The following is a 25783-nucleotide window of genomic DNA, read 5'->3' as shown; positions in this document are numbered from 1 at the left end:
CCTGGCAACTGCGACCGATAGTGACATATTATAGTAAATCTGCAACACATCTCTAATTTATAATTACAACAAGCTGTCAATACCAGCTTCAATAGATTATTCAGCTGGTAACTCAGCACAGAAGAAGAAAGTTGCTGACTTCATGGAAATGGTGTTTGTAATGTAAGGAGTTTGTATGTTCTCCCTGTGACTGTGTGGATTTCCTCTTGGTGCTCTGGTTCCCTCCCACATTCCAAAGCTGTACAGGCTAATTGGTCACATGGATGTAATTAGGCAGCATGGGCTCATTGGACCAAGGGACCTTTTACAATGCTGTATCTTTTAAAAAAAACACAAAATAAAATCACATTCTCCCTGTATGTTACACTCCAGCTGACTTGAGGCTGGAGAGCATCAGTTGGGGAGATGAGCATGACTGTTCACTTTGCAAATTATGTAGTTTGAAAATATATTTATCTTGCATTTAAAACAATTAAAACATGTTGACTGTCTTTGGAAAATGACATTTTATTTTAGGCTGATAGTTTACTTTCTGTCAATGGAATAATTGAGCAAGTGAGATTTTTACATCAAAAAGATGAATTCTAGACACTGGGCTATTAATCCTGTTAAGTATCCATTTGATCATCTGCTGAGCTGCAAATTTGAACTGTCCTGCAAACCAATCCCAGTCTGCTGCTGCCTGACCTGTGACTGCAATCATGGAAGTGCCCCTATGTCTAGCGATATTGCAGACTGTTTTGGAAATTGGTAGGGGAATTATATGAAACTTGATATGAAGTAACCATTGGACATGATTACTTGTCCGGCTGCATTGTTTAAACTCCCCAAGGCTTTTCATTACCTTTTTAAATGTCTCTTAGGATTTAAGTGATAGACTTCATAATTTGGAAAAATTGCAGCAGTGTAAAACTCTGCTGTGGTATTCAGTGGTGATTTAATCTAAAATGGCTTTTTTTTTAAATCAAACCTGGTCTCTTCAGTAACTTGTACAATAATACTTCAAACCAGTTCATTTTCTTGTATCAAGACAGTAAATGTTGGGAATTCTTAGCAAGTGGGTGGGGGTCCTAGATTCCGTTTTATTTTAAGGTTTCAAAGGAAGATCTGTCTAATAACTTTGTCATTTGCAAGCATATCCTTTTGGTACTTGAGTCTCATTTAGAGCTTACTGGTTATAGAACTAAGTGAGCCTATAAGCAGATATTTTGATAAAAGCAAGGCTGGATTTATGTTGGTTGAGTCCCTGGTCTTTAGACCTTTTTGATTTTTAAAAAAATGTAGCATATTGTGCCTTTTTACATTCTTGAGGATATAGATAGTGACCTGGAAAGGAGCTCCTGAGCATGTGGTCAATATAATTCCCCTGGCATGTTGATTAACAAAACAGATGTTGGCAGGATATAAAACTTTAGTTTTAGTTACTGCTGGCAATCCCTTGAAATCTTTTAAACGCAAAAATCTGCATTTTATAGATCACTAGCTATCTCACTCCCTCTCTTGAGGTTGCTCTTGTAACCTGTTTCTTTCAAGTAAATGAATTGTGATAGAGGTGACCCCCCCCCCCCCTTACAAAGGTAGAGCGTTCCTATGAAACCTTTCTTAAGCCGAAATGACGTAAAGCGAAGAACCATTAATTTATTTGGGGAAAATTTTCCTAAAAGCGAAAATCCTCTTTGTAATGCAAAAACAGGTTACTAATGTAGGTCTTTGTAAAAGCGAAGTGGCGTAAAGCGAACATTTGTAAAGTGGGGGGACACCTGTAAAGCAAAATGAAAAGTCACTGCTTGGGGTGATGCAGGTGGGCAGTTGGCATCTGAAAGAAATTGGGTTAGTTTTGATCAGATTTTGTGGGATTATGAAACAGTAAGTGAGCATCTCTGCATTTATTTGACCAGTATCGGTTTGCAGTTAACTCATTTTATCACTGTTGTCATCAAAGATCAAAGTGAATTTATAATCAAAGTACATATGTTACTATATAAAACCCTGAGTTTCATTTTCTTGTGGAGAATACTCAATAAGTCCATAATAGAATAACAACCATAACTGAATCAATGAAAGACTGCACAAACTTGGGTGTTCAACCAATGTGCCAAAGACAACAAACTGCCAATACAAAGAAAGTAATAATAATAAATGTTGAGAACATGAGATGAAGAATCCTCGAAAGGGAGTCCATTGGTTGTGGGAACAGTTCACTGATGTGGCAAGTGAAGTTGAGGGAAGTTATCCCGTTTGGTTCAAGAGCTTGATGGTTGAAGGGTAATAACTGTTCTTGAGCTTGGTGGTGTGAGTCCTGAGGCTCCTATATCTTCCTGATGGCAACAACAAGAAGCGAGCATGACCTGGGTGGTGGGGGCTGCATGATTAATGCTGATTTCCTGTGACAGCATTCCGTGCAGATGTGCTCAATGGTGGGGAGGGCTTTGCTTGTGAAGGACTGGGCTGTAACCACTTCTTTTTGGAGGATTTTCCATTTAAGGGCATTGGTGTTTCCAAACCAGGCTGTGATACAGCCAGTCAATATACTCTCTACCACACATCTTTCGAAGTTTGTAACAGTCAGACCAAATCTTTGCAAGCTCCTAAGGAAGTAGCGGTGTTGCTGTGCTGCTTTTGTTTTTTTGTGATTGTGTGCTGTGCCCAAGACAGGTCCTCTGAAATGATAACACTGAAGAATTTGAAGTTGCTGATCCTCTCCACCTCTGTTGCCACGATGAGGACTGCCTCTGATTTCCTCCTCCTGAAGTCAATTATCAGCTCCTTGGTCTCGCTGACATTGAGTGAAAGGTTGTTGTTGTAGTGGCACCACTTAGTCAGATTTTCAATCCCTCCTACATGATGATTCATCACTACCTTTGATTCTGCCTATGACAGTGGTGTCATTAGCAAACTTGAATATGACATTGGAGCCGTGCTTAGCCTCACAGCCGTACATGTAAAGCATCAAGAAACTTGAGGCTTGTTCACTGATGTTAATTTTTTTTGTTTGCTATTCTAACTCATTTAGTCTGTATTCTATGAAATGATGTTTGATAACTTAGTTTAAATGATTAAATTGTAAACTGGCATTAACTGGTTGCTTATTCATCAGTGTACCAACAATGGCAATTTTCTAGTAATGCAGAAATAGCTCTAATTCTGTATTGTTGAAATGTCTAGTTTTGTGTCCTTTTCAAATTTGTTTTTATTGAACTGTTTCTGTTCATAGTTGGCCAAAAATGCACGTGCCAGTGTAATTGTGGTTATCTTTGATTTGCAGCTTTAAAGGATGAATTAAGTGGGTCTGGCAGGTGAGTATACAGTTGTTTTCTTTGAATGGATATATGCACAAGTTTGCAAAAAAATGTGTGTTTCTATTAAAAAGATAATGGTGGCATAATGTAAAGTGTCATTGCTGAGGAATAAATGAAAAATCACTGAAGTTTATTTTATTAACTCTCTTCCATGTATTGTCTTGTAAAATATTTGACAGATTGAGGTAATTTTTCAGTATTTGGATTTCAGACCATGTGAATCTATCATATTTGACAATGACCATATGTGCAATTATGTTCTCTTGTGCAAATAAGGACTTTGGTTATTCTGGAGCAAGCATTTAAGCTCTACATTGATGGTAGTTAGTGTGAGTATTGTGATAGATTGAAATGTGCAGGTTTTCCATGGATATTTTCTGCAACATGGGCCCCATTGTGTTTTTTTACAGAACTTTCCGTAAGCCAAACAGTGTCTACCAATGTGTTGCAAAGAGATACCCTATTTAATTACTTGAGAATTAATTGTAATCTGTTTGTAGTAGAAACAGTTCTATAGTAGGGCACTATTTCAAAGACATTAAAACCAAACATAGTGAGGGGAAAATCATCTAGGAGTTTTCTTTTATGATATTATTTAAAATCTCTAGATTTAACTTGCTAGATCTTACATCTCAACATTAGGTGAATGTACTGTAGGGTTCTTGAGGGTCACTAATATTGTGCAACAGAAATGCAAGAATAGTGCCAACTGGAGGATAGTGTGGGAGGAAAACGATACTTGTTGCTTCAGTTATGACCGATTTCTATTTTGCTAACTATTAAGTATGCTGAATATTTGCAGTATTTGGTAGAAGTAAGTTTTATGGTACACTCTCACTGACATCCATCTTTTTTTATTCCCTCCTAGAAAGATTAGAAGTTCATTAAGTGTGCCTGATTTAAGTGAATCAAAGAACTTGCCCACTGCACAAAAATCATCCTTGACAGCAATGAGGCCGACTACGATACCAACTCCAACAAGGCTAAGCTTGAGTCGGTGTAGTTCTACACAAAAAAAGTATGGCACTTCTCAAAACAAAGCAATCAAAAAATGTAAGTGTTGTAGTTCTGCTCTAATCTAATCTTTTCTCATAGAGCTTCTGTGGACATATCAGTGGATTTTGCTGTGAATGCTGAGTTTGTGTATAATTCCCCTCCTTAGTTGCAAGTTTAAGCTTTACCAGGAGACGTAAGTGTCTTTTGGAATGCTAATAAAATAGCATACAGGCAGTCCCCGGGTTACGAATGAGTTCCGTTCCTGAGTCCGTCTTTAAGTTGGATTTGTACGTACGTTGGAACAAGTAAATCCAGTATTATTTAGTGTCAGTTAGTCAACCGTTTGTCTTAGTATATAGTATATATTTTACCTTTCTATGCATATAAAATACTTAAGAAGCATATGTATTCCAATAATTAAACCACTACGTTGCTTAGTAATAATTGTAGCTTTCATCGGGGCAGGGCCTTTCACATGCTCCATTATTCCCACTTTATCCTTTATCCTTTAAAATTGTTCTGATCGTTGACCGACTGTAGCCTAATGCTTTTCCAATGACCGATGGCGTTTCACCTCTTTCCAAACGCTTTATTATTTCCACTTTATATTCAATCGTGATCACTTCCCGTCAATGGAATAGAAACACTGCGGGCGGCAGGTCCCGACCTCCATCGGCTCCCCAGATCCACCAGGTCCTAAGAACCACCACAATGAATTCCCCGGGTCCTAAGGACCACTGCACTGAATTCCCTGGGTCCTGAAGTCCACCGCACTGAAACAGGTTAAATGGGACAAGTGGGGGCTGTGCTAGGTTTGGGTATTTCATCCTTCACAATATTCTGCATGGGAGTTTAAACTGGAGGTGGCAGTGTATTTTTTACGAGGTCAAGTGCGAGCTCGACATCAACCTGGCACGGATGGTATGGGAGTCACTGGATTGACATCAACCTGGCACGGGAGCGGTCTGTTACTGGATCGAACTCAGGAACCTTTGTTCTCAAGTCTGGCACTGATCTCACTGCACCACCAGCCGACCAGAATGGGGGGGGGGGGGGGGGGTCAGGGGGAATCTTGCTAAGAAAAATTTAAACCAAATACAAAGTTACACACTCAACACAGTGTCGACGGCAATGACTTAAATGGCGGACAGCGTTCTCCTTCCTCGGTTCGTAAGTATGAGTTGTCCGTAAGTCGGACGTTTGTAACTCGGGGACTACCTGTATTTGTTTGTTTCTTATTATTGTTGTACATAACAGGATTGCTATAGTTTCCTGCAATAAAGCAATATTTTAAGTGCTTTAGCTTTGAGGTTTGCTATGGACGGCATCAAAGAAGTGTAAGTTCATGGGTTTGATCTTTTAATCCTCATATCTTTCTCAAGATAGGGAAGTTTTGATTTTTCATTTTGTCTTTTCATCACTTGTCCTTGTTGTCTTTATTTCTTCATCAGAAAAGATGCTGACACATGAACAAAACTTGAACTAGTACAATGGCAAGGAGTCAAGATGCTGATCTTTTTGTTCCTCTTGCAGTAAAATAAATTTAAATATAGCAGTGGAATGTAATGAATTAAAAAAAAAGTTCTTGCATCTCATGAATCTAGTTATAACTATCAGGCAATCCTAGAATCATCATTGCTCCTGAGTTTCATTTCTCTTGATGCCCTGTTTTCCATTTTTCTCTTGATTTATTGTATTGTTTCCTCTTTACACTGATGGTAAAGATTTGAGTAATGTTCCTGCTGTTGCAACTGCTGGATAAGTAATGAGAAACTTCGAATATACTCAGAATTCCTAAAATGTTTTGCTGGTGCTTGGTAGCCTTGTATTAATGCAGTATTGATTTATAGAACTAACTAGCATTGTAGCAATTGCCTTCAAAACCAATCATGGGAAGTTATGAAATTGAATTCAATACATTTATGGGTAACTGCCAAAAAAATCTTGAGCACTAAATTCTTTTTATTAAAAAAAAAAGAAAATTCTCTGGTTCAAGGAAACTACTAATATTTTAAAACTGCATCAAAATGCTTAACTAATGAACAACTTGTTATTTTTAAAATATTTGTTAATGATATGCTTAATCATCTCCAAAGATTCTGGTGATAACACTAAGTCTGGTAATGTTTATGTATTATGAATAAATATTTAAAAAATGTGGGCAAGGGGATTCAGGGTCTTTAAAGTCAAAGGAAGTATAGTTCTTCAGCCATTATGTAATTATGCTTGGCAAAGTCATTTGCCCTCTTCAGCATTTCAAAGTAGTTGCTTTCTAATACAGAAATTACTGCCTGAATTTTATTGAATGTTTGTCAGAATTTTACAATTTAGCTAGTGGACAGCAGATTAAACTTCATATAATTGAAGCACTCAAATGATTATATAAATGTGACAATTTTATTGGAGTGGTCTGCATGTCATATTTCGGATATACTGATGCAATCTTGGTAGTTAGAATCTGTTACTATGATTTTTGTATTTTGCAGCAACTAAAGAAGAAAATGAAGTGTCGGACTTGTAAGTGTTAAAAATGCTTATATGGATTCTTTGCTGCTATTGAAGTGGGATGTTAAGAATGCTCCTTGACTGCTTAATGAGTGTTTTACTTTATGAAACTACTGCATCAATATTTTATATTAGATAGTAAGGGTGTGTATTCGTCTCGGCAGGTCTTGTATACCAACTTGGCTCATTGGCTAACTCCTAACAGTCACTTGATTTAGCAGTGAGAAGGTCGCCTTTCATAAGCAATATACGTCTAGGGTCAGTGTGATTTGGGGTTCAACCAGAAAGGAATGATGTGAACCTCTATTGAATGAATGCTGTGTAAATACTGCCGATACAGTTATCGCTAGCCCAGAAATGACAGATCATACGCCAGCATAAAATTATAAAGTGTATTTGCCAAATTTACAGTTACAGGAAAAAAGGACCTCAACCAGTACACTGTGCACATAAACATCAGAGCTTATTTCTGGAGTAGTTGGGGCATATCACTTTACTCATGCACTGGACCCATGGCCTGTGTGAAAGCACCTGCCATAGTCTGAATTTCCCTTGAAGACCATCTTGAGCAAACTGGCTCTCTCAGGAGTATTGGCCCTTCCTCCCTAGAGCCATTCATTTTCACAAAGCACTCCTTGCACTGGGGACTCTCTTAATAGCTTTTTGCAGCATCTTTCCTTGTGCACCACTCCGTAACTCCTGCCAAAAGGACTCCAAACTAGACTGCTGTCCTTCAGAAATCTCTTCTTGCCCAGCTCTCTAGAAACTTCTCTACATCCCAAATTCCTGACACAACATTCCGAAGTTGGACGACATTGCTCCTTGTCTTTAGCTGAAGCCAAAGCGCTGTTACCAGCAGGGCACACTGCTTTTACAGAAAGCTGCCAAAATAAAATGCCTCACAGCATAGCAGTGGAAATTTTAACCAGGTGAATGCAGTTGCAATAAGAATTTGGACTATGTAGGGTAGTAGGATGATAAAAAATTGGCTGGAACCACACTGATCAATGCATATCAAGTCAGCAGGAGATATTTTCAGTTATCAGATGTAGTAGATTTTTATTATATAGCAGTTACATTTTTATGGAGTTAGACAACATACTTACTGAAAAAGGGCAAAAGGCAAATGTATTCCATGATGTGATCCTAAGTGATCACCTAAGTGGTGCTTTGGAAGGATAGATTAGAGAGCTCCTCTAGGGAGGCTATTTGGGTGGAATTGAGGAATGGGAAAGGTGTAGTAACACTGATAGGAGTGTATTATAGGCCACCTAATGGGGAGCATGAGTTAGAAGAGCAAATGTGTAAAGAGATAGCAGATATTTGTAGTAAATACAAGGTGGTGATTGTGGGAGATTTTAATTTTCCACACATAGATTGGGAAGCTCATTCTGTAAAAGGGCTGGATGGTTTAGAGTTTGTGAAATGTGTGCAGGATAGTTTTTTGCAACAATACATAGAAGTACCGACTAGAGATGGGGCAGTGTTGGATCTCCTGTTAGGGAATGCGATAGGTTAGCTGACAGATGTATGTGTTGGGGAGCACTTCGGGTCCAGTGATCACAATAGCATTAGCTTCAATATAATTATGGAGAAGGACAGGACTGGACCTAGAGTTGAGATTTTTGATTGGAGAAAGGCTAACTTTGAGGAGATGCGAAGGGATTTAGAGAGAATGGATTGGGTCAAGTTGTTTTATGGGAAGGATGTAATAGAGAAATGGAGGTCATTTAAGGGTGAAATTATGAGGGTACAGAATCTTTATGTTCCTGTTAGGTTGAAAGGAAAGGTTAAAGGTTTGAAAGCGCCATCGTTTTCAAGGGATATTAGAAACTTGGTTCGGAAAAAGAGGGATGTCTACAATAGATATAGGCAGCATGGAGTAAAGGAATTGCTCGAGGAATATAAAGAATGTAAAAGGAATCTTAAGAAAGAGATTAGAAAAGCTAAAAGAAGATACGAGTTTGGTTTGGCAAATAAGGTGGAAGTAAATCTGAAAGGTTTCTACAGTTATATTAAAAGCAAGAGGATAGTGAGGGATAAAATTGGACCCTTAGAGAATCAGGGTGGTCAGCTATGTGTGGAGCCGAGGGAGATGGGAGAGATTTTGAACGATTTCTTCTCTTCGGTATTCACTAAGGAGAAGGATATTGAATTGTGTAAGGTGTGGGAAACAAGATAGATAGATAGATACTTTATTCATCCCCATGGGGAAATTCAACTTTTTTCCAATGTCCCATACACTTGGGAAGTTATGGAACCTATGACAATTAAAGAGGTGGAAGTACTGGCACTTTTAAGAAATTTAAAAGTGGATAAATCTCCGGGTCCTGACAGGATATTCCCCAGGACCTTGAGGGAAGTTTGTGTAGAGATAGCAGGTGCTCTGACGGAGATCTTTCAGATGTCATTAGAAACGGGGATTGTGCCGGAGGATTGGCGTATTGCTCATGTGGTTCCATTGTTTAAAAAGGGTTCTAGAAGTAAGCCTAGCAATTATAGACCTGTCAGTTTGACATCAGTGGTGGGTAAATTAATGGAAAGTATTCTTAGAGATAGTATTTATAATTATCAGGATAGACAGGATCTGATTAGGAGTAGCCAGCATGGATTTGTGCGTGGAAGGTCATGTTTGACAAACCTTATTGAATTTTTTGAAGAAGTTACGAGGAATGTTGACGAGGGTAAGGCAGTGGATGTAGTCTATATGGACTTCAGCAAGGCCTTTGACAAAGTTCCACATGGAAGGTTAGTTAAGAAGGTTCAGTCGTTAGGTATTAATGCTGGAGTAATAAAATGGATTCAATAGTGGCTAGATGGGAGATGCCAGAGAGTAGTGGTGGATAATTGTTTATCGGGATGGAGGCCGGTGACTAGCGGGGTGCCTCAGGGATCTGTTTTGGGCCCAATGTTGTTTGTAATATACATAAATGATCTGGATGATGGGGTGGTAAATTGGATTAGTAAGTATGCCGATGATACTAAGGTAGGAGGTGTTGTGGATAATGAGGTGGGTTTTCAAAGCTTGCTGGGAGATTTATGCTGGTTAGAAGAATGGGCTGAACGTTGGCAGATGGAGTTTAATGCTAAGAAGTGTGAGGTTCTACATTTTGGCAGGAATAATCCAAATAGAACATACAGGGTAAATGGTAGGGCATTGAGGAATGCAGTGGAACAGAGAGATCTAGGAATAACAGTGCATAGTTCCCTGAAGGTGGAGTCTCATGTAGATAGGGTGGTGAAGAAGGCTTTTGGAACGCTGGCCTTTATAAATCAGAGCATTGAGTACAGAAGTTGGGATGTAATGTTAAAATTGTACAAGGCATTGGTAAGGCCAAATTTGGAATATTGTGTACAGTTCTGGTCACCGAATTATAGGAAAGATATCAATAAATTAGAGAGAGTGCAGAGACGATTTACTAGGATGTTACCTGGGTTTCAGCACTTAAGTTACAGAGAAAGGTTGAACAAGTTAGGTCTCTATTCATTGGAGCGTAGAAGGTTGAGGGGGGATTTGATCGAGGTATTTAAAATTTTGAGAGGGATAGATAGAGTTGACGTGAATAGGCTGTTTCCATTGAGAGTAGGGGAGATTCAAACGAGAGGACATGATTTGAGAGTTAGGGGGCAAAAGTTTAAGGGAAACACGAGGGGGTATTTCTTTACTCAGAGAGTGATAGCTGTGTGGAATGAGCTTCCTGTAGAAGTAGTAGAGGCCAGTTCAGTTGTGTCATTTAAGGTAAAATTGGATAGGTATATGGACAGGAAAGGAGTGCAGGGTTATGGGCTGAGTGCGGGTAGGTGGGACTAGGTGAGATTAAGAGTTCGGCACGGACTAGGATGGCCTGTGATTGTTATATGGTTATATGGTGATAACACATCATGTAATATTGTCTGAGGATCACAAGCAGGAATTGCCAGACTAAATGTCCTCTTAACAAATATGGGCAAGGTTCAAGGGTAGTAGGAGACAGATCTAGGCAGCCTCCAAATGCCTAGTTGATTTAGCCTTGGAGAAGAGACCACATTGAGGTTAACGATGTTAAAAATTACTTTAACCTGATTGGTTCAGTGCTGATAAGAGGATAACTGCATTGGATGGAGATGCCATCACTCGACATAATGTATTTTAGAATGTTGTGAATCAAAATGTGTGGTACATACTTTGTAAGATGAATGCAGGTGCAGCATCAGAGAAAATAAGGGTGTTTGTGCTTGGCTTAAGGATGGATTGTGTGAGTGATCAGTTTCTCAGACCTGGTGGAAAAAAAAACTCTTGTCTACTTGACAGCAGAGATTCCTGCTTTTCTGACTTTGACACTCTATAGCATATATGTCAAACTCAAGGCCCTCGGGCCAAATCCGGCCCGCGGTGGAATTATCTTTGGCCCGCGAGATAATATCTAATTACTATTAAAGCTGGCCCCAGTAATCGAAGCGCCTATGGTGTATGATATGGCTAATGCTGAGTTTATTCAGGTACCTGGTTTTCAGGGTTTTTAGTGTTTATTTGGCAGTCTTCTTCATAAGAAACGGAATTTGTAAAGTGAAACACTTTGTAGTTATAGCAGAGACTGAGACACATGAGAGCAGGCTGAAAAAACGGAGGCAACGAAAGCTGCGTTCGCACGCGTCCGACTGATCCGGCCCGCATGAAGCTGCATTTTGCTCAATCTGGCCCGTGACCTAAAATGAGTTTGACACCCCTGCTCTATAGTAAGCATCACAAAGCACTGGAAAAATGCTGCTAATGCTGTTTCTGTAAAGCTCTCCAATTTTTTTTTTATTTTGGCTTGTCCTCTCCCAGCCCAACGGCCTCCAAATGGAGGCTCCAGTTGCATATGGTTGGCTTTGTTTGGTAGCTTGCATTGCTCTAACACTTGATTCCTGAAACAGGCAGTTTGTTTGGAGCTCTGTCATGGGAAGATATTACCAAATGGACAGGAAAAGATTCAAGTATGTTCCTAAAGCCTCAAAGACATCCCACATCCCCATATACTCATGAGAAGCTATCTTCAGGATGGTATTGAGAACCTTACATCCATGCATTTGGAACATACCAAAGCCGTGCTTAAGTGGCAGAAACCATTGCACTTTCCCAACTGGAAAAGCAAGGACTTAGTTTGCCATCTCTAGTTCCACCTGTGGGAGAGTCTACTTCCACATTTGGTCTCATCGGCTATCTTGGTAGCCACAAAATTAGATAATTTATTCTGAGGAACTACTAAATGAGGAAGGTTCCTCCTTCAGTTTTCCCCATGAATTTGGTGTTTGAAATTGAATTTGAGGGTGTAAACTAATTTGTGTATAGAACAGGATAAACTTTTGGGAAATGAAATATTATAAAGAGAAGTGATAGCAAAATTTAGAAGTCCTCTTGAACTTTGGTTAGAATATGAAAAACACTATATCTGCAGATTTGGTGGAGTTAGATGAGGACTAGAGAGAGCTGGAGGGTGGGATGAATTTGTTGCACTGCTAGAGAGTCAGCATTAACAGGGTGGACTGAATGGTGGGCTTTACAAGTTCAAGTATATTGTCACTTCAACCACACAAAGCAATGTTTTTCTGGACCAATGTGCACAGCATGATACATGCTGTCACACAAAACGTAAAGAAGTATTGTCACAAATTAACAAATAAGATGCATTTGTGTCGCAAGTTTAAAAAATAAACAGTACACTGCTACTGGCACTTCATCTGTGGTGAGAGCTGGGTGATGGCTGGGAGTTCTTTTGTCTTTCTGCCTGGGAGAAGAAGCTGTTTCCCATCCTAACTGTTCTTATCCTAATGCTGTGGTGCCTTCTGCCTGATGGTAGGGGTTCAAAGATTGTGGGATGGATGATGTGGATTATTGACAATGCTAAGGGCTCTGCGTATGCAATGCTTACTCATTCAATGATTCTATCAACTCATAAGTGCTGTAATTGGCTTTAAGTATTGCAAAGACAGCTTGCTGATGTGTACAATAAAATTTGCAACTGGCCCATTAATTTCACACATGGGTATACATACAGGCTGGAAATTTGGAGATCTTGACTTTATTTTTACATTGACTATAAACAGTTTAATCAACATGGGTTCCTCTTGTACAACTTTTTTTTTGGAAATTTCCACTTGGCTTTGTATTCTGATACCTCTACAGCCCTCTGAATCCACACCAGACAGTCTTAACTGATATTTTGAGACCTCTAGGTAAGACAAACAATTCATAAATCATTCTTTTCAATGATAAATTTCAAATGTAAATGTTATCCCTTTTAAGCAGAGTTAGTGTTATTGCGAATAGAACTTCCCATCTATTGTTTAATCCAGTACGACCACTGAATATTCAGAATCAGGTTTAATATCATTGGCATATGTTGCGAAATTTGTTGATTTTTGTGGCAGCACTACATTACAATGCATTATAGAAAAAAGTTACAGTATGTATATATTAAATAGTGTAAAAATAGAAATGAAAAGTAATGAGGTGGTGTTCATGGGTTTAATGTTCATTCAGAAATTGGATAGCAGAGGGGAAGAAGCTGTTCCTGAACAGTGTGAAGGTTTAGTGTGCCTTCATGCTTCAGTATTTCCGCCCTGATGGGAGCAAAGAGGGCCAGGAATGACATGGGTATTCGGGGTCCTTAGTGATGGGTGCTGTCTTTTGGCATCATGGCTCCCTGAAGATGTCTTGGATACTACAGAGGTTAGTGCTCATGATGGAAATGACTAAGTTTACAACTCTCTGCAGCTTACATCAATCCTGTGCAGTAGTGCCCCCCTCCCAATGCCTAACAGTGATGCAGCTACTTGGAATGCTCTCCATGGCTCATCTGTAGAAATTTTCAAGTGCTTTTGGTGACATACCAAATCTCAAACTCCGAATGAAATGTAGTACTTGTTGTGTCTTTATAGCTGCATTGATATGTGAGGTCCAGGTTAGAGCCTCAGAGATATTGACACCCTGGAACTTGGAATTGCTCACTTTCTCTACTTCTGATCCCTCCGAGGACTGCCCGTTTTGAAGTCCACAATCAGTTTTTTGGTCTTACAAATGCTGAGTGCAATATTGTTGCTATGATGCCACTCAACTAGCTGATGTATTTTGCCTCTGTACGCCCTCTCATCACCATATGAAATTCTGCCAACAATGCCGTCAGCAAAGGTATAGACTGCATTTGTGCTGTGCCTAGCCACACAATCATGAGTGAGAGGGAGAGAGTAGTGCAGTGGGCTAAGAACGCATCTCTGAGATCTGCCAGTGTTGATTGTCAGCAAGGTGGAGATGTTTCTGATCCACATAGATTGAAGTCTACTGGTTAGGTAGGCAAGGATCCAGTTGCAGAGGGAGGTACAGAGGCCCAGGTTCTGGAGCTTTTTGATCAGAACTGTAGGAATGATTGTGTAGTCAATAAACAGAATCCTGACAAAGGTTTTGTATTCAACTGCTATGATGGAATGTCTAGATATTTTGGTAGATATCTTCCCACCCCACCCTCAGTGTATCTGTGTAATATGTATCCTTCCATCTGTGGCTTACTTTGCTATTGATTAAGGTTCATAAGCAATCTTATTTGCTGTCAGTATTTGCACTTAATCTTTTCTGTTTTTAATGTTTACTATTTAACTCTAACTAATTTTTACAGGTTGAGCTGATTAATGGAATTCAAATTTTTTTAAAAATCCAATTTTTTTCATTTACCTGTTCAGCTATGCTAGATAGTTTTAGATTTCCACTTTTTATTTGTTTGATGGGGGGTGGACAGTTCTCTTTGTTCCTAAATGGCCTAACTTTGATTTTAAAGTTGTGTCCCATCATTTTTAATTCCCCTGCATTTAAAATTTTACTTATTCTTTTACATTGCATCATCGTTAATTCACATCATCCGGCATTTGGAGAGGCTGACTTGAATGTTTTTTTTTTAAAAAGAAAAGGCGTCTGGTGAGAAGAGCAGATAGAGATAGGACAGGAAACATGAAAGAGCCACTAAGTTTAACTGCATTTATTTTAATGCAAAGTTCCTTGTACAGTGGTATTAAAAAATTTGTGAACCCTTTAGAATTTTCTCTGTATCTGCAAAAATATGACCTAAAATGTGATCAGATCTTCATGTGAGTCCTAAAACTAGATAACCCAAACCATGATGCTCCTTCCACATGCTTCATGGTTGTTATGAGGTGTTGGTGTACAGTGGCCTTTTTCCTCCAAACATAGCAGTGTGCATTTCTGCCATAAAGTTCAACTTTTGTCTCATCTGTCTACAGAATATTGTCCCACAAGTGTTGTGGAATATCCAGGTGATGCAAACTTGAGATGTGTAGCAATGTTTGTTTGTTTGTGTGATTTTATTTTTTTTGGAGAGCAGTGGTTTTCACCATGGTGTCCTACCATGAAAATCATTCTTGTTCAGTGTTTTTCTTGTAGTGGACACATGAACAGAGACTTCAAGCTTTAGAGATTTCTGCAGGTCTTTTACTGTTACCCTTTAGTTCTGTTTCACCTCCTTCAGCATTGCACCCTGTGCTTCTGTTGTGATCTTTGCAGGATGCCCTCTCTTGGGGAGAGTAGCAATAGTACTTAACTTCCTCCATTTGGAGACAATTTCTCTTATTGTGGACTGATGAACTCAGCTCTCTTGAGATATTTTTATAGTCTTTTCCAGCTTCATGCATATCTACAATTCATCTTCTAAGGTTCTCTAAAAGTTGATTTGATCGAGGCATGGTGCACATAAACAGATCTTTCTTGAGAAGAGCAGACTGTCTGTAACCTGACTATGTGTGCCTTTCTTTATAGGGCAGGGCACCTCTACAACCCACACCTCCAATCTCATCTCATTGATTGGAACACTGGACTCCAAATACATTTTATAGAAGGATTTGCCCCAGAGGTTCACATTTTTTTAATGAACCTTGACTGTAATTTTTTAAATGATGTACACCCTATCCACGTTATATGCCGGGTATACGTTCCTCGTAGTCGACGCATAATGTGAAATCGCATGATATAAATAATTATAAATAATTTAAATAATTATTTAAATGGAGAAAATAGGGATGTGTTCCAGAGGGCTTCCTGAATATGTTTTATCTGTAATTTATTCACATTTTCATACCAATATGCCACAAAAGCAGTACCACAAGGCAACATTTGTATTATATTTCATAAATTTAAGGTAATATTCAATGTAATAAATCATAGAAAGTTAACATACTAGGGTGTACAGTAGTGTAAAGTGCTGAGGGTTGTTTGCTTGGCAGTATTTTGTTTTTCAGCATAAATTTGCTTGTAGGGAAGAACGGTTGATGGCAGGGAACGACTGAAATGCTGACTCCATTCTAAACTTGGGTCTGTGTCCATTGCCATTTGTGCCAAGTGTTCCGACTTCCACCATTCCCTCACCGTTGGTAAACTCCAGGGATTTTCAAAATCGTCTGTTGCTTGCAGCATCTGAGAGATAGTACGCTGTAAAAAAAAACACGCCTTGAATGTGGATCACACCATGGTCGAGTGGTTGAATCAGCGATGTTGTATTAGGTGGCAGGAAACTCACTGTTATATTATGATGAATGCTGTCTAAGTGCTTAGGATGGGCTGGCGCATTGTCAAGCAACAGAAGAATTTTAAAGGCAAGTTTCTGTCCTGGCAGTAGCGTCCCAGAGCTGTGTTACTTTTACCAGATGTCGCTGTTTATAATTTCCAACTTTTTTTCAAATGTTAAAGCGGTTCTCTGCCGCTTGGCTGATGGCCCAGGACATGACATCGGATGCTTAGGAGGCACAGTTAAATACTTCAAGCACAAAATCACTGCACCGTAGGTAAAACCAACAAAAGTTTAAGAGCGCAAGATCGCACATCCACACCTTGCCAAAACCAATGCTGTGAGACTGTTGGGAGGGAGACTGAGTTGTGCACACCTGACTTGTATCGGCGGGAAAGCGGTGCTTCTTATCCCAACAGTGAGACTGTGAGGCGTGTGCACGTGACATGTATTGGTGGGAAAGCAGGGCTTCTCGCATAACTGTGAGTTTTGGACACATATAAGGAGACGTTGGTAGAAATATGTTCCTCGCATAACTGCGAATCTGCATAGTCTGAAGATGCATATAACGGGGATAGGGTTTACTCAGTATTGATGAGAAGTACAATTGTTTGTGCGTTATTAGTTTAGGCAGATTGTGCTCGTCTATTGTGACTTGGATGAAGATCAGACCACAGACCATGAGTAACTAATGCAGAAAACCAGGTAACTGCAAAGGGTTCTGAAACTTTTTATTGTAACTATAGGTATGATATGTATAAGGTTTCTAAAAATTTGCTGCTTGGATTGCTGCTAATAATGTAACAACTATTGTATTTACACTCTAACTTGGTGTGATGCCATTGCATATATTCAAGAGACAAATCTAAAGTTGAGAAGAGGAAAATATGTAATTTTATGGCTGGTTGTTTTTATAGCTGTAGTTGGGATAATATGATTTATCATGTACACTGTGGCATTAATTTTATTGTACAGTATTGCATTTCTTCACTAGGTTTTATTACTATTTGAACCATGAATGAATTTTTTCAGTCATCAGGTTAATGCTTTAATGCCTTATCTTATTTTCTTTTCCAGAGCATCCTCAATGGAGGTGTATAATAAAAAATTAAAAGGTGAGCGTTAGTTGTAATTATATTCCAAGGACATTTTTCAGTGATCATTAATTTAAAAAAATGGTTATTAATAACATCACCTACTATCTATGTTTGAGACAATGTGTTTAAATTATATAGGTTAGTTGGGTAAAGTTAGCTACTTTTTATTGGAAGACAAAGAAATGAAGGCTACACAGCTTGGGTCTATATTCCTTAAAGTTTAGAATAGTGAGGGGTGATATGTTCAAATATACTTGATCTTATTTGGAAGCCAGTGTAGAAGTTTGTTTTTAACTAATGGGCAAATTGCAAACAAGGGTATATGGTTACAAAATAAGGTGCTGGTCATTTAAAATTGAGTTCTGGAGCAATTTCTTGGAGAATATTGAATCTCTAGAAATCTCTACTTCAAGGGGAGTTGGAGAACAGATCATTAGATGCTTTGAAAATCACAATGGAGAAATACTAGAACACTTGAGGAATTGAGGGTTGTAGGAGCTGGCATAGAGAACTTGAGGCTGATGGAGATCAAGCATGATCATATTGAAAAGTGGAGCAGGCTTGAGGGACTTGGTGGCCTGCTGCGATTTTCTTGTGTGTAAGATTTAGTCGGAAGTTACTTATTGGTACTCAGTTGTGTTCCACCCACTCAGGCTATATAGTTATGATCTTCATCTGCTGAAACATTTGTATTTCTTTTGAGAAAAAAAATTAAAATATATCTTTTCCTGCATCTTAATTTTTGAATCATTTCCCCTCACATTTCCTTATAGGGGCCCGAGTTGTATCATCTCGCTTTCGAGAAGCTGCAGCCACGAGGAAGAAAGTGGTCAACAAGGTGAGAGGTGAACATAGGTTTACATTGTTTCCCAGCTTAAATCTAAGTATTTGTATTAAACTGGATAAAGAAAAGGTTCCCAACCCAGGCTCCATGGACCCCTCAGTTAATGGTAAGGCTCCATGGCATAAAAAAAGGGTTGGGAAACCCTGGGATAAAGAATGAATAACAGGTTTATAAAACCATTTTCATAATTTTACTTTCTTCATGATGTGATGATTTGATTCAGCAGATACTCCTTTCGGTGTTAATTTTGCTGAGCTTAAGAATGCTCAGATTTTTCTTTTGTATTGTTTCCATGAGACTCGGCACAAAGGATCCCATGTTTTTCCCTATCCTTGATATTTCTATTAATATTATGTATTTGTCAGATTATTTCTAAAGTTAATTTGTTGCAAGGTCTAGAGATAAAAAAGAATCTTAAGCAAAGTATATTTTGGGTAAGAGATCTCATCCTTGGAGATTTTGCATCTTAACTGTGGCCTCTATACGTAATGATTGGTAGTAAGAATTTGTTTGGATCAATAGCAGACCAAGATGTACTTTCTTTGAAGTAGACAATAGCTATTTCAGATTCATTATTTAGAATTTATGATAAAGTTTTCCTCATTGAATTTGAATATTGCTGGGCATTGTGTCAATAGTGCTGTGCAGAAATAATTTAAGGCATCCTGAACTCTTTGTTAATGCAGAGGTTAATATGCAGCCACCAAAGTGATTTCCAAGGGTTGCAAATGTACCAGAAATTAATTTGGAAGCAAATAGATATGTTACTTAACAATTCCTAAATCTTAACTTCACAGTTGTATAAATGGAATTTGAGTAAAGCACAAATTAAATATGACCGGATATGTCAATGTTTAGCCAAAATGTATTGACATATACTTAAGATGGATGAGTTGTTTAGAACTGGATTGGGGAGAAATGTCATCACTCAGTGAACATTTGAAATTCTCTGCCTTGATGTCTTGGCCACTACTCAATTGATGAATTTCAGGACATTTAGATAATCAAGATTATCAGGATTGGTGCTGAGGTAGATGATCAGCTATGATCTTATTTGTGGAACAGATTCAAAGGGATGAATGTTTTATTCCTCCTCTTATGACTCTTGGGAATCCATGGCCCATAACTATGTGGCAGAAAGGGAGCATTTGGGATGGCACTGATAACCATCAAATATTGGTTGGGAGCACACAGAAAGAAGTCCAGGTGAAATGGCAGAAGAAGTATGTTATCTGAAAATATCAATCCACTCATCCTATCAAGCACATCTTCCCCCTCTGCAAGTCCTACATTTTCCTCGGAACTTACAGAGCTGGAGTCAAAGCATGTAACTTTCAAGCTTGAGGGACTGCCTAAAGAAAAAGCCTCAGCATTGAGTGAAAAATTTGGTAAAGAGGATTATTAAAAAGGGGTTAAAATTGATTTCAAATCTGTCATATTAGAATACTAAAGACCTGATTGTTTTCCTGTTGGAAATCTGATTTTGTTGTGTGTATTTAATAGGGTCATGAGAAAAGTTCTGGACCTGAATTGAAACGTAAGTAGCTATAACCATTGGATAATTTGACCAGTACTACAGCCAAAAGCTTTTGCAAGTCAGTGACGCTGCTCAGAACTAGGTTTTCCTGTTTAACTTGTCGTGAATAATATTTAGGGTATGGTTTCCATAAGAGATGAACAATGCTTGATCTTAATAATAAAAATTGGCTGAAGCCTTTTCACTTGTACAGTGACTTCATTCTTTTAAAGTAGCTTTTAATGTGATTACTCTCCTGCCTTCAATTTGAGGTCAGTTATTCTACAGTTTTTCTCTTTTCCTTTCCTGAAGAGAGGCTTTGCTAAGGCTTTGTTCATAGATATTGCTTTACTTCAGTCTAGTGTTCAACTGAGTTGATGGGTAGGGATGAGAAGCTTTAATGCTCTTGATGGATTTTTATTACAACTGTAACCAAGATATGTTGGCTGTGAATCCCAGATCTGTGGCTCGAGTACTTGTTGCCTTAATTCATGATTTATTTCAGTAATACCAATTCATGAATCTTCTGTTATTTATCTCTTCTGAGGTTTATGGTAAATGTAGCTAATTCCTAAAGTCAGTGCAATACTACTTGCCTGACATTTTTTATTTAAAGAAAAATTTATCAACAATTATTGCAATTTTCCCAAACTAGCATTTTAACTTATGCTATCAGCTGTGTTCTGTCTATTTAAATGCTTATAAACATTGCATTTAAACAAACTAACCTTGCATTCTCCATTATCAGCTCCTCAGAAAAAGGTGGAGGAGGGGTGGAATCAGTCTCTTTTCTCCATTAAAAATTCCCTTTAAATCAGGGGTTCCCAACTTGGGTCTGTGGACCCCTTGCTTAATGGTATTGGTCCATGACACAAAGGTTGGGAACCCCTGCTGTAAGTGGAGGACCAGATAGTATCCATGAAGTCTACCCATCAGACCTCAGTTGACATGGGAGGGTAGTGTTCCAGAATTCTTTCTAAATACAACCATTACATTGACATCTAATCTAGGACTCTCAGCCTATCATACAGTATATTGAACACCAGTAAATAATTACTGATCATTAGATGTCATACAAACCTCTTAATGATGATTTGGTTCAAATGTTTAGTTATTGACAATTTGATATAATACCTTTGATAATTGCTTCCCAAATAACTCCCATCCTATGTAATCTTAAAGGAGCAAAGCCAATATTTTTAAAAGGAGCATGTTGTAATGATGGCAATATGCAAACGTGATTTGAGAGGAGAAAATACTACATTTTATGTAATTTGGTTTGGGGGAATAAATGGTTTAATTGACTGTATGTTTCAACACACCACTTCTGCTTTATTTTCCATAAAACGTTAGAAACTTTGTACCTTTCCATAAGAGAACTACAGTAAAATTCTGTTAATCCAGTGTGCTTGGAACTCTGATGCTTCATTGACAAATTTGCTGTCTATGTTGTTTGTTGATGTGAACATATTAATTTTCTGTTTAAAAATGTTACTGTGTAACATTTCAGAACTCCAGTGAAGTTTAAAGTGAACACAGGAATCAAGACCCTGACTATGGCAACATTGCCTGATGACCCAGTTACTGAATCATTTGGGTTTCTGAATGATTACTTACTGCCCATTATACCGCTGACGTTTAGGGCAGCAATGAAGGTCCTCCATCTCCTGCAGTGTTCAGTGTTTCTTTCATCGTGTCAGTAGCTTCCTCTCAGTTTTCACTATTGTTAGTCATGCAAGTTCAGCATGGATACTCAGGAATACTGTTGCATTCAGGTGAAGAAGGATTCTTCACTGCTGTTTCTGTAACAATTTTATCTTGCCAGTCAGTTGTTGGCCCTGAGTTGAACCCCCAAGCCTGGAGGACCAGTGGAGGACTCTTGGTTTGGCTTCTACCCTTTGACCTATTTGGCATGAGTGGCCCTACCAAGTGCCAAAGCGTAAACCTCTGACTCCAGCCAACATAGGGTCATTGAGGCAATGCATGCCTCCAAACCCAACAACAACATTGTGGTCCTTTTGGAGGTTCTGAATGGTCACTTAGTGAGCTATCAGAGTTTTGCTGGATGTGAGATGTTGTGTTGAATAAATTTAACAATGGGTTGTTTGTAATTTATTTTAACAGGACTAAATACAGCAAAAAAGAACATAGCCCTGCACTCTACAGGTATTGAAGAAAGCATGCTTATGCCTTCTCTAGACTGGGATTTATCAGTAATGAAACGTAAGTACCACCTGCAGTACATTCCTTTCTCTTAATGCATCTTCGAGCTGAGTTTCATTAACAACAAATGATATAATAACCTTTTAAGATGTTAGGAATTGGGGTGGAAGTACTTTGTGGGATGAGGGTGTGTTTGAAAGTTTGAGCAGAATGGAAATAAGCTTTTTAGAGTAGTTTACAATTAAGGAGAGGTAATATGATTGAACTATAAAATTCAGTGACGCTTGTAGAGTAGATGCTGAGCAGATCTTACTTTATAAGAGAAACTAGAGCCAGGGGTTGTAGTATTGAGATGGAGGAGATGCATGCATTAGACTAAAAATGGAAAGAAATTTTTCTCTTAAAAGTTGTAGATACTTAGAATTCACTATACCAGAGCTGATGATGCTGAGTCATAAGTATGTTGAGGTTTGAGAGAAGGTTTTGGACTGGAAGGGTATGAAGAATTATGGGCTTCAGGTAAAAAAAAACCAGTTGAGACAAAAGACCAGATGAGCCTGTCATTCAATGAAATAATAGCTAGTGTACAGCTTTCTCATCAAGGAAAAGGAGCTAACATGAAGTTGTGTTGTATGTACATGTGTTTTTGGTGTGCCAATATGACCTTTGGGCTTTTACTGTTTATTGAAATGTAAATAAAACACTTTTTTGAAAATTTATGTTTTATGATTGCTGCTAGTAAAGGAGAAGATGATGAAAATAATTACCTACTGTGTATTTCAGCTGAAATTTCTCCAGTTGAAGTCCCAGAATGTACAGGCAATATGGAATCTGTTCTGGTAAGGATCTCCTTATCTTATGTAACAGGAACAGTTCTGTCTTGGGACTTGCTTAGGCTATTATTATCTATATTTCACCTGGACTGGGCTCCTTAGTGCCTCCTTAGGAGAAGAACTTAGAAGGAAGATTTAAGACTTTGATTTCTACTGCAAGCTCCCGACTTTTCCCTATTTATGTGAGCTTCCATTCTCATTGAGCAGAATTTTGTTATTGGCCAAAGTTCTATGAAATACATTATGGATATTTTAGTAGCACACAAAATGCTGGAAAAATTTGACGTCACATAGCATCTATGGAGGGGAGTAAAAGGTTGACATTTCAGGCTTAGACTCTTCATCAGGACTCATCTATGAACAAGACTTTTTGTGAGGACCAGCATCTGAAGAATCTCTTGTGTTTATAGATATTTCAGTACAGTATATTTCTGGGTTTGATGAGGTGTGTGATCCGTTGGAGTGGAAAAATTATTGTATAAATTCTTAAATTTAATGATTGGATTACAATGAGAATATTTTAGTTCTCTGATTTACAATAACCCTCATTAACATGGCAGTATATAGAGTCGTAGTTAAAGACCATGGAAGCAGACCCATCAGCCCACCTTGTGTATGCCAGCTGTGTTGCCCAGCAAGTTAGTCCTGTCAGCTTGTGTTTGACCCATAAACCTCTAAACCTCTTCTACTTAGATGGCCTTTAAATGTTGATAATCAACCACTATTTCTGGCAGCTCATTATAAATACCATCCTTTGCTTGAGGAAGCTTCGGATGATGTCTCTTCTTAAGTCTCTCAACTCTGATTCTAAAGCAATGTTTTGGTTTTGGGTCCCTTTCCATGCACCCAAGGAAAAGGTGTTCAAGCTCCCTTTCCTTGGAGAACAGAATGTATGTGATTTCACCTTGTTTATGCCATCTATCAGGTCACACTCACCCATTGTGCAAAGGAAGACAAATTTTTCAAAATAAGAATACTGAGAAGATGAGTTGTAAAGTGTCCTTGAAAGTGAGTCTATTGGTTGTAGAATCAGTTGAGTTGGTGGTGAATTAAGCTATCGACACCAGTTCAGGAGCTTGATGGTTTTAGGGTAATAACTGTTCCTGAGCTTGGTGGTGTGGGGCCTTTGGCTTCATGCCTCCTGCCCAGTAGTAGTGGGAAGAGCTATAGCAGTTATGTATCAATGGGCCTTCTTCAAGAGACCTTGATTAAAAATGTGTTTGGCGGTAGTGATGAGCAATCTGAGCAGCTCAATTGTATAATTGCAAGTTGCTGATCAAACTTTAATTTCATAGCTAAGTTGTAAAGTAAATGTAAACATTACGTTTCCAGCATTGGTTAAAATATGGATCTTTTATGAATATTCTCCCACCGCTGATTTTATTTTTCTTCCCTTCCTAGAGCTTTATGATTAGTTCTTGGGCTATTTTTTTATATAGGAAAATATAGTTGTTGTGCTTTGCTATGGACAAGACAAGATGCTGACAATAGGCCTGCTGTTGAAATACAATGATCAGGTGGTTGGTTGAGTGACAGGGATGCATTTCCTTGGGTGGTCAGATATTTCATCTGTGTGAACATTGATGCAGATGCCAGTAAAACCAACCTGCAATGGCAGAAAAGATTTGCATAAAACTGATCTAATGTTTGCATGTCATTTTTCAAAGATTTATGCCTAAGCAAGCAAACCTTTCCTGTTTTTCTTTTGTCCTTGTCAGTCAGCTTCAGCAATCAATTGTCCATGCCAGCAACTTCTTTCTTCTGTGGAAAGTGGGCTTGAGGCGGCAGTAGAGATGGGCGGGGCAGTTCATTTGTGTATAAAACTGATAATGGAGCAATTATTTGGGGAATTTATTGCTAATTTAGATATGGGAGCTTGCAGTGTCAATCTGGCCCTGCACCTTTCTGTACATTTTATGTTTGGGACTGAGATGTGGAAAACTGTGTGATGAATTGAATTTTGTGGAAGATAGATCATTTAATTTATTTGAAGCAGACTTTAGCTTAATAACAAAGTCTGGGAATATAGGGATGAGGCAGGAAGTTATGATGCTGAGATAGAAGATCAGCTATCATCTTAATGGCAGAACAGGCTCAAAGAGTTGGATGTCCTTGTCATGCTATTTCTTGTATCCTTGTATTAGTTTAGGATTGCTATCTACTAACCTCTTAGATGTTAATGGTATCTTTTAAATCGTAATAGTTAAAGTGCAACATCTGCCTGTTTAAATTGTTTAGCAATTCTGCTTTTCATTCTGGTGACCTTGATAAGATTATGGTTGACGGTAAGTCCCATTAAACAATTAATCTTAATTTGCATGATGTAGGAATGGTAGAAATAAATTTTGTTGGGCTGTGCACTTTTTATTTTGCTCTTACACTTGAAGATGCTGGAACTTGAACAAGTGCCAGTAACCCTCCTTGCAGTTCTGTCATGAGAAAATTAAGTTCTGTCTCAATTTACCTGATCCCTCAAAAGGATGTAGAAGTGAATTGAACATTTTCCTTTATTCCCTTTTTAAGATCTTGGTATTGCTGGCTAGGTCAGCATGTATAACTGTCCATGCTTAATTGCCCTTGAGAAGGAAGTAGTGAACCACATTGTGAATTGTGGCAGTTTCCTGTTAAAGATACCCCTAGCAGTGCTACTGGGGAGGAAGTAAATGATTGGCAATATATTTCCAAGTCAGGAGAGTGGGCAGCTTGAAGGGGAACATGCAGGTCATGGTTTGCAAGATGGGAGATGCTATCAGAATAGCTAATGCATAATTTCAGTGCATTTTGTGGGTGATGCACACTGCTACCCTTGTGTGTCAGTGGAGGAGGAGATGCATATGTGGTGGATGGAGAGTTTATCTTTTGTCCTGGATCATGTCAGCTTTATAAAGGTGTTGGAACTACATTCAAAGTAAATACAAAATATTTGATCATTCTCCTGACTTCTTGCAGATACTGGGAAGGGTTTGGGCTGTCAGTATGAGTCACTTGCTACAGGTTACCAAA

At 38.5% G+C, this 25783-nt stretch overlaps 1 protein-coding gene across 1 annotated transcript in view; it reads left to right on the top strand.

The window, feature by feature from the left end:
- The window catches only part of haus8 (HAUS augmin like complex subunit 8), a 73187-nt gene that overhangs the window by 14783 nt on the left and 32621 nt on the right, over positions 1–25783 (top strand). Inside the window, exons 3-10 of the mRNA XM_073068377.1 lie at positions 3266–3296; positions 4168–4352; positions 6782–6812; positions 17405–17442; positions 18198–18262; positions 19772–19805; positions 21909–22007; positions 22731–22786. Of these exons, the coding sequence (XP_072924478.1) occupies positions 3266–3296; positions 4168–4352; positions 6782–6812; positions 17405–17442; positions 18198–18262; positions 19772–19805; positions 21909–22007; positions 22731–22786 (539 nt within the window). The remainder of the gene's footprint in view (positions 1–3265; positions 3297–4167; positions 4353–6781; positions 6813–17404; positions 17443–18197; positions 18263–19771; positions 19806–21908; positions 22008–22730; positions 22787–25783) is intronic.

The sequence above is a fragment of the Hemitrygon akajei genome, chromosome 16 (assembly GCF_048418815.1).
Source record: "Hemitrygon akajei chromosome 16, sHemAka1.3, whole genome shotgun sequence".
Lineage (NCBI taxonomy): Eukaryota > Metazoa > Chordata > Chondrichthyes > Myliobatiformes > Dasyatidae > Hemitrygon > Hemitrygon akajei.
This window is presented reverse-complemented; position numbering and strand designations above follow the sequence as displayed.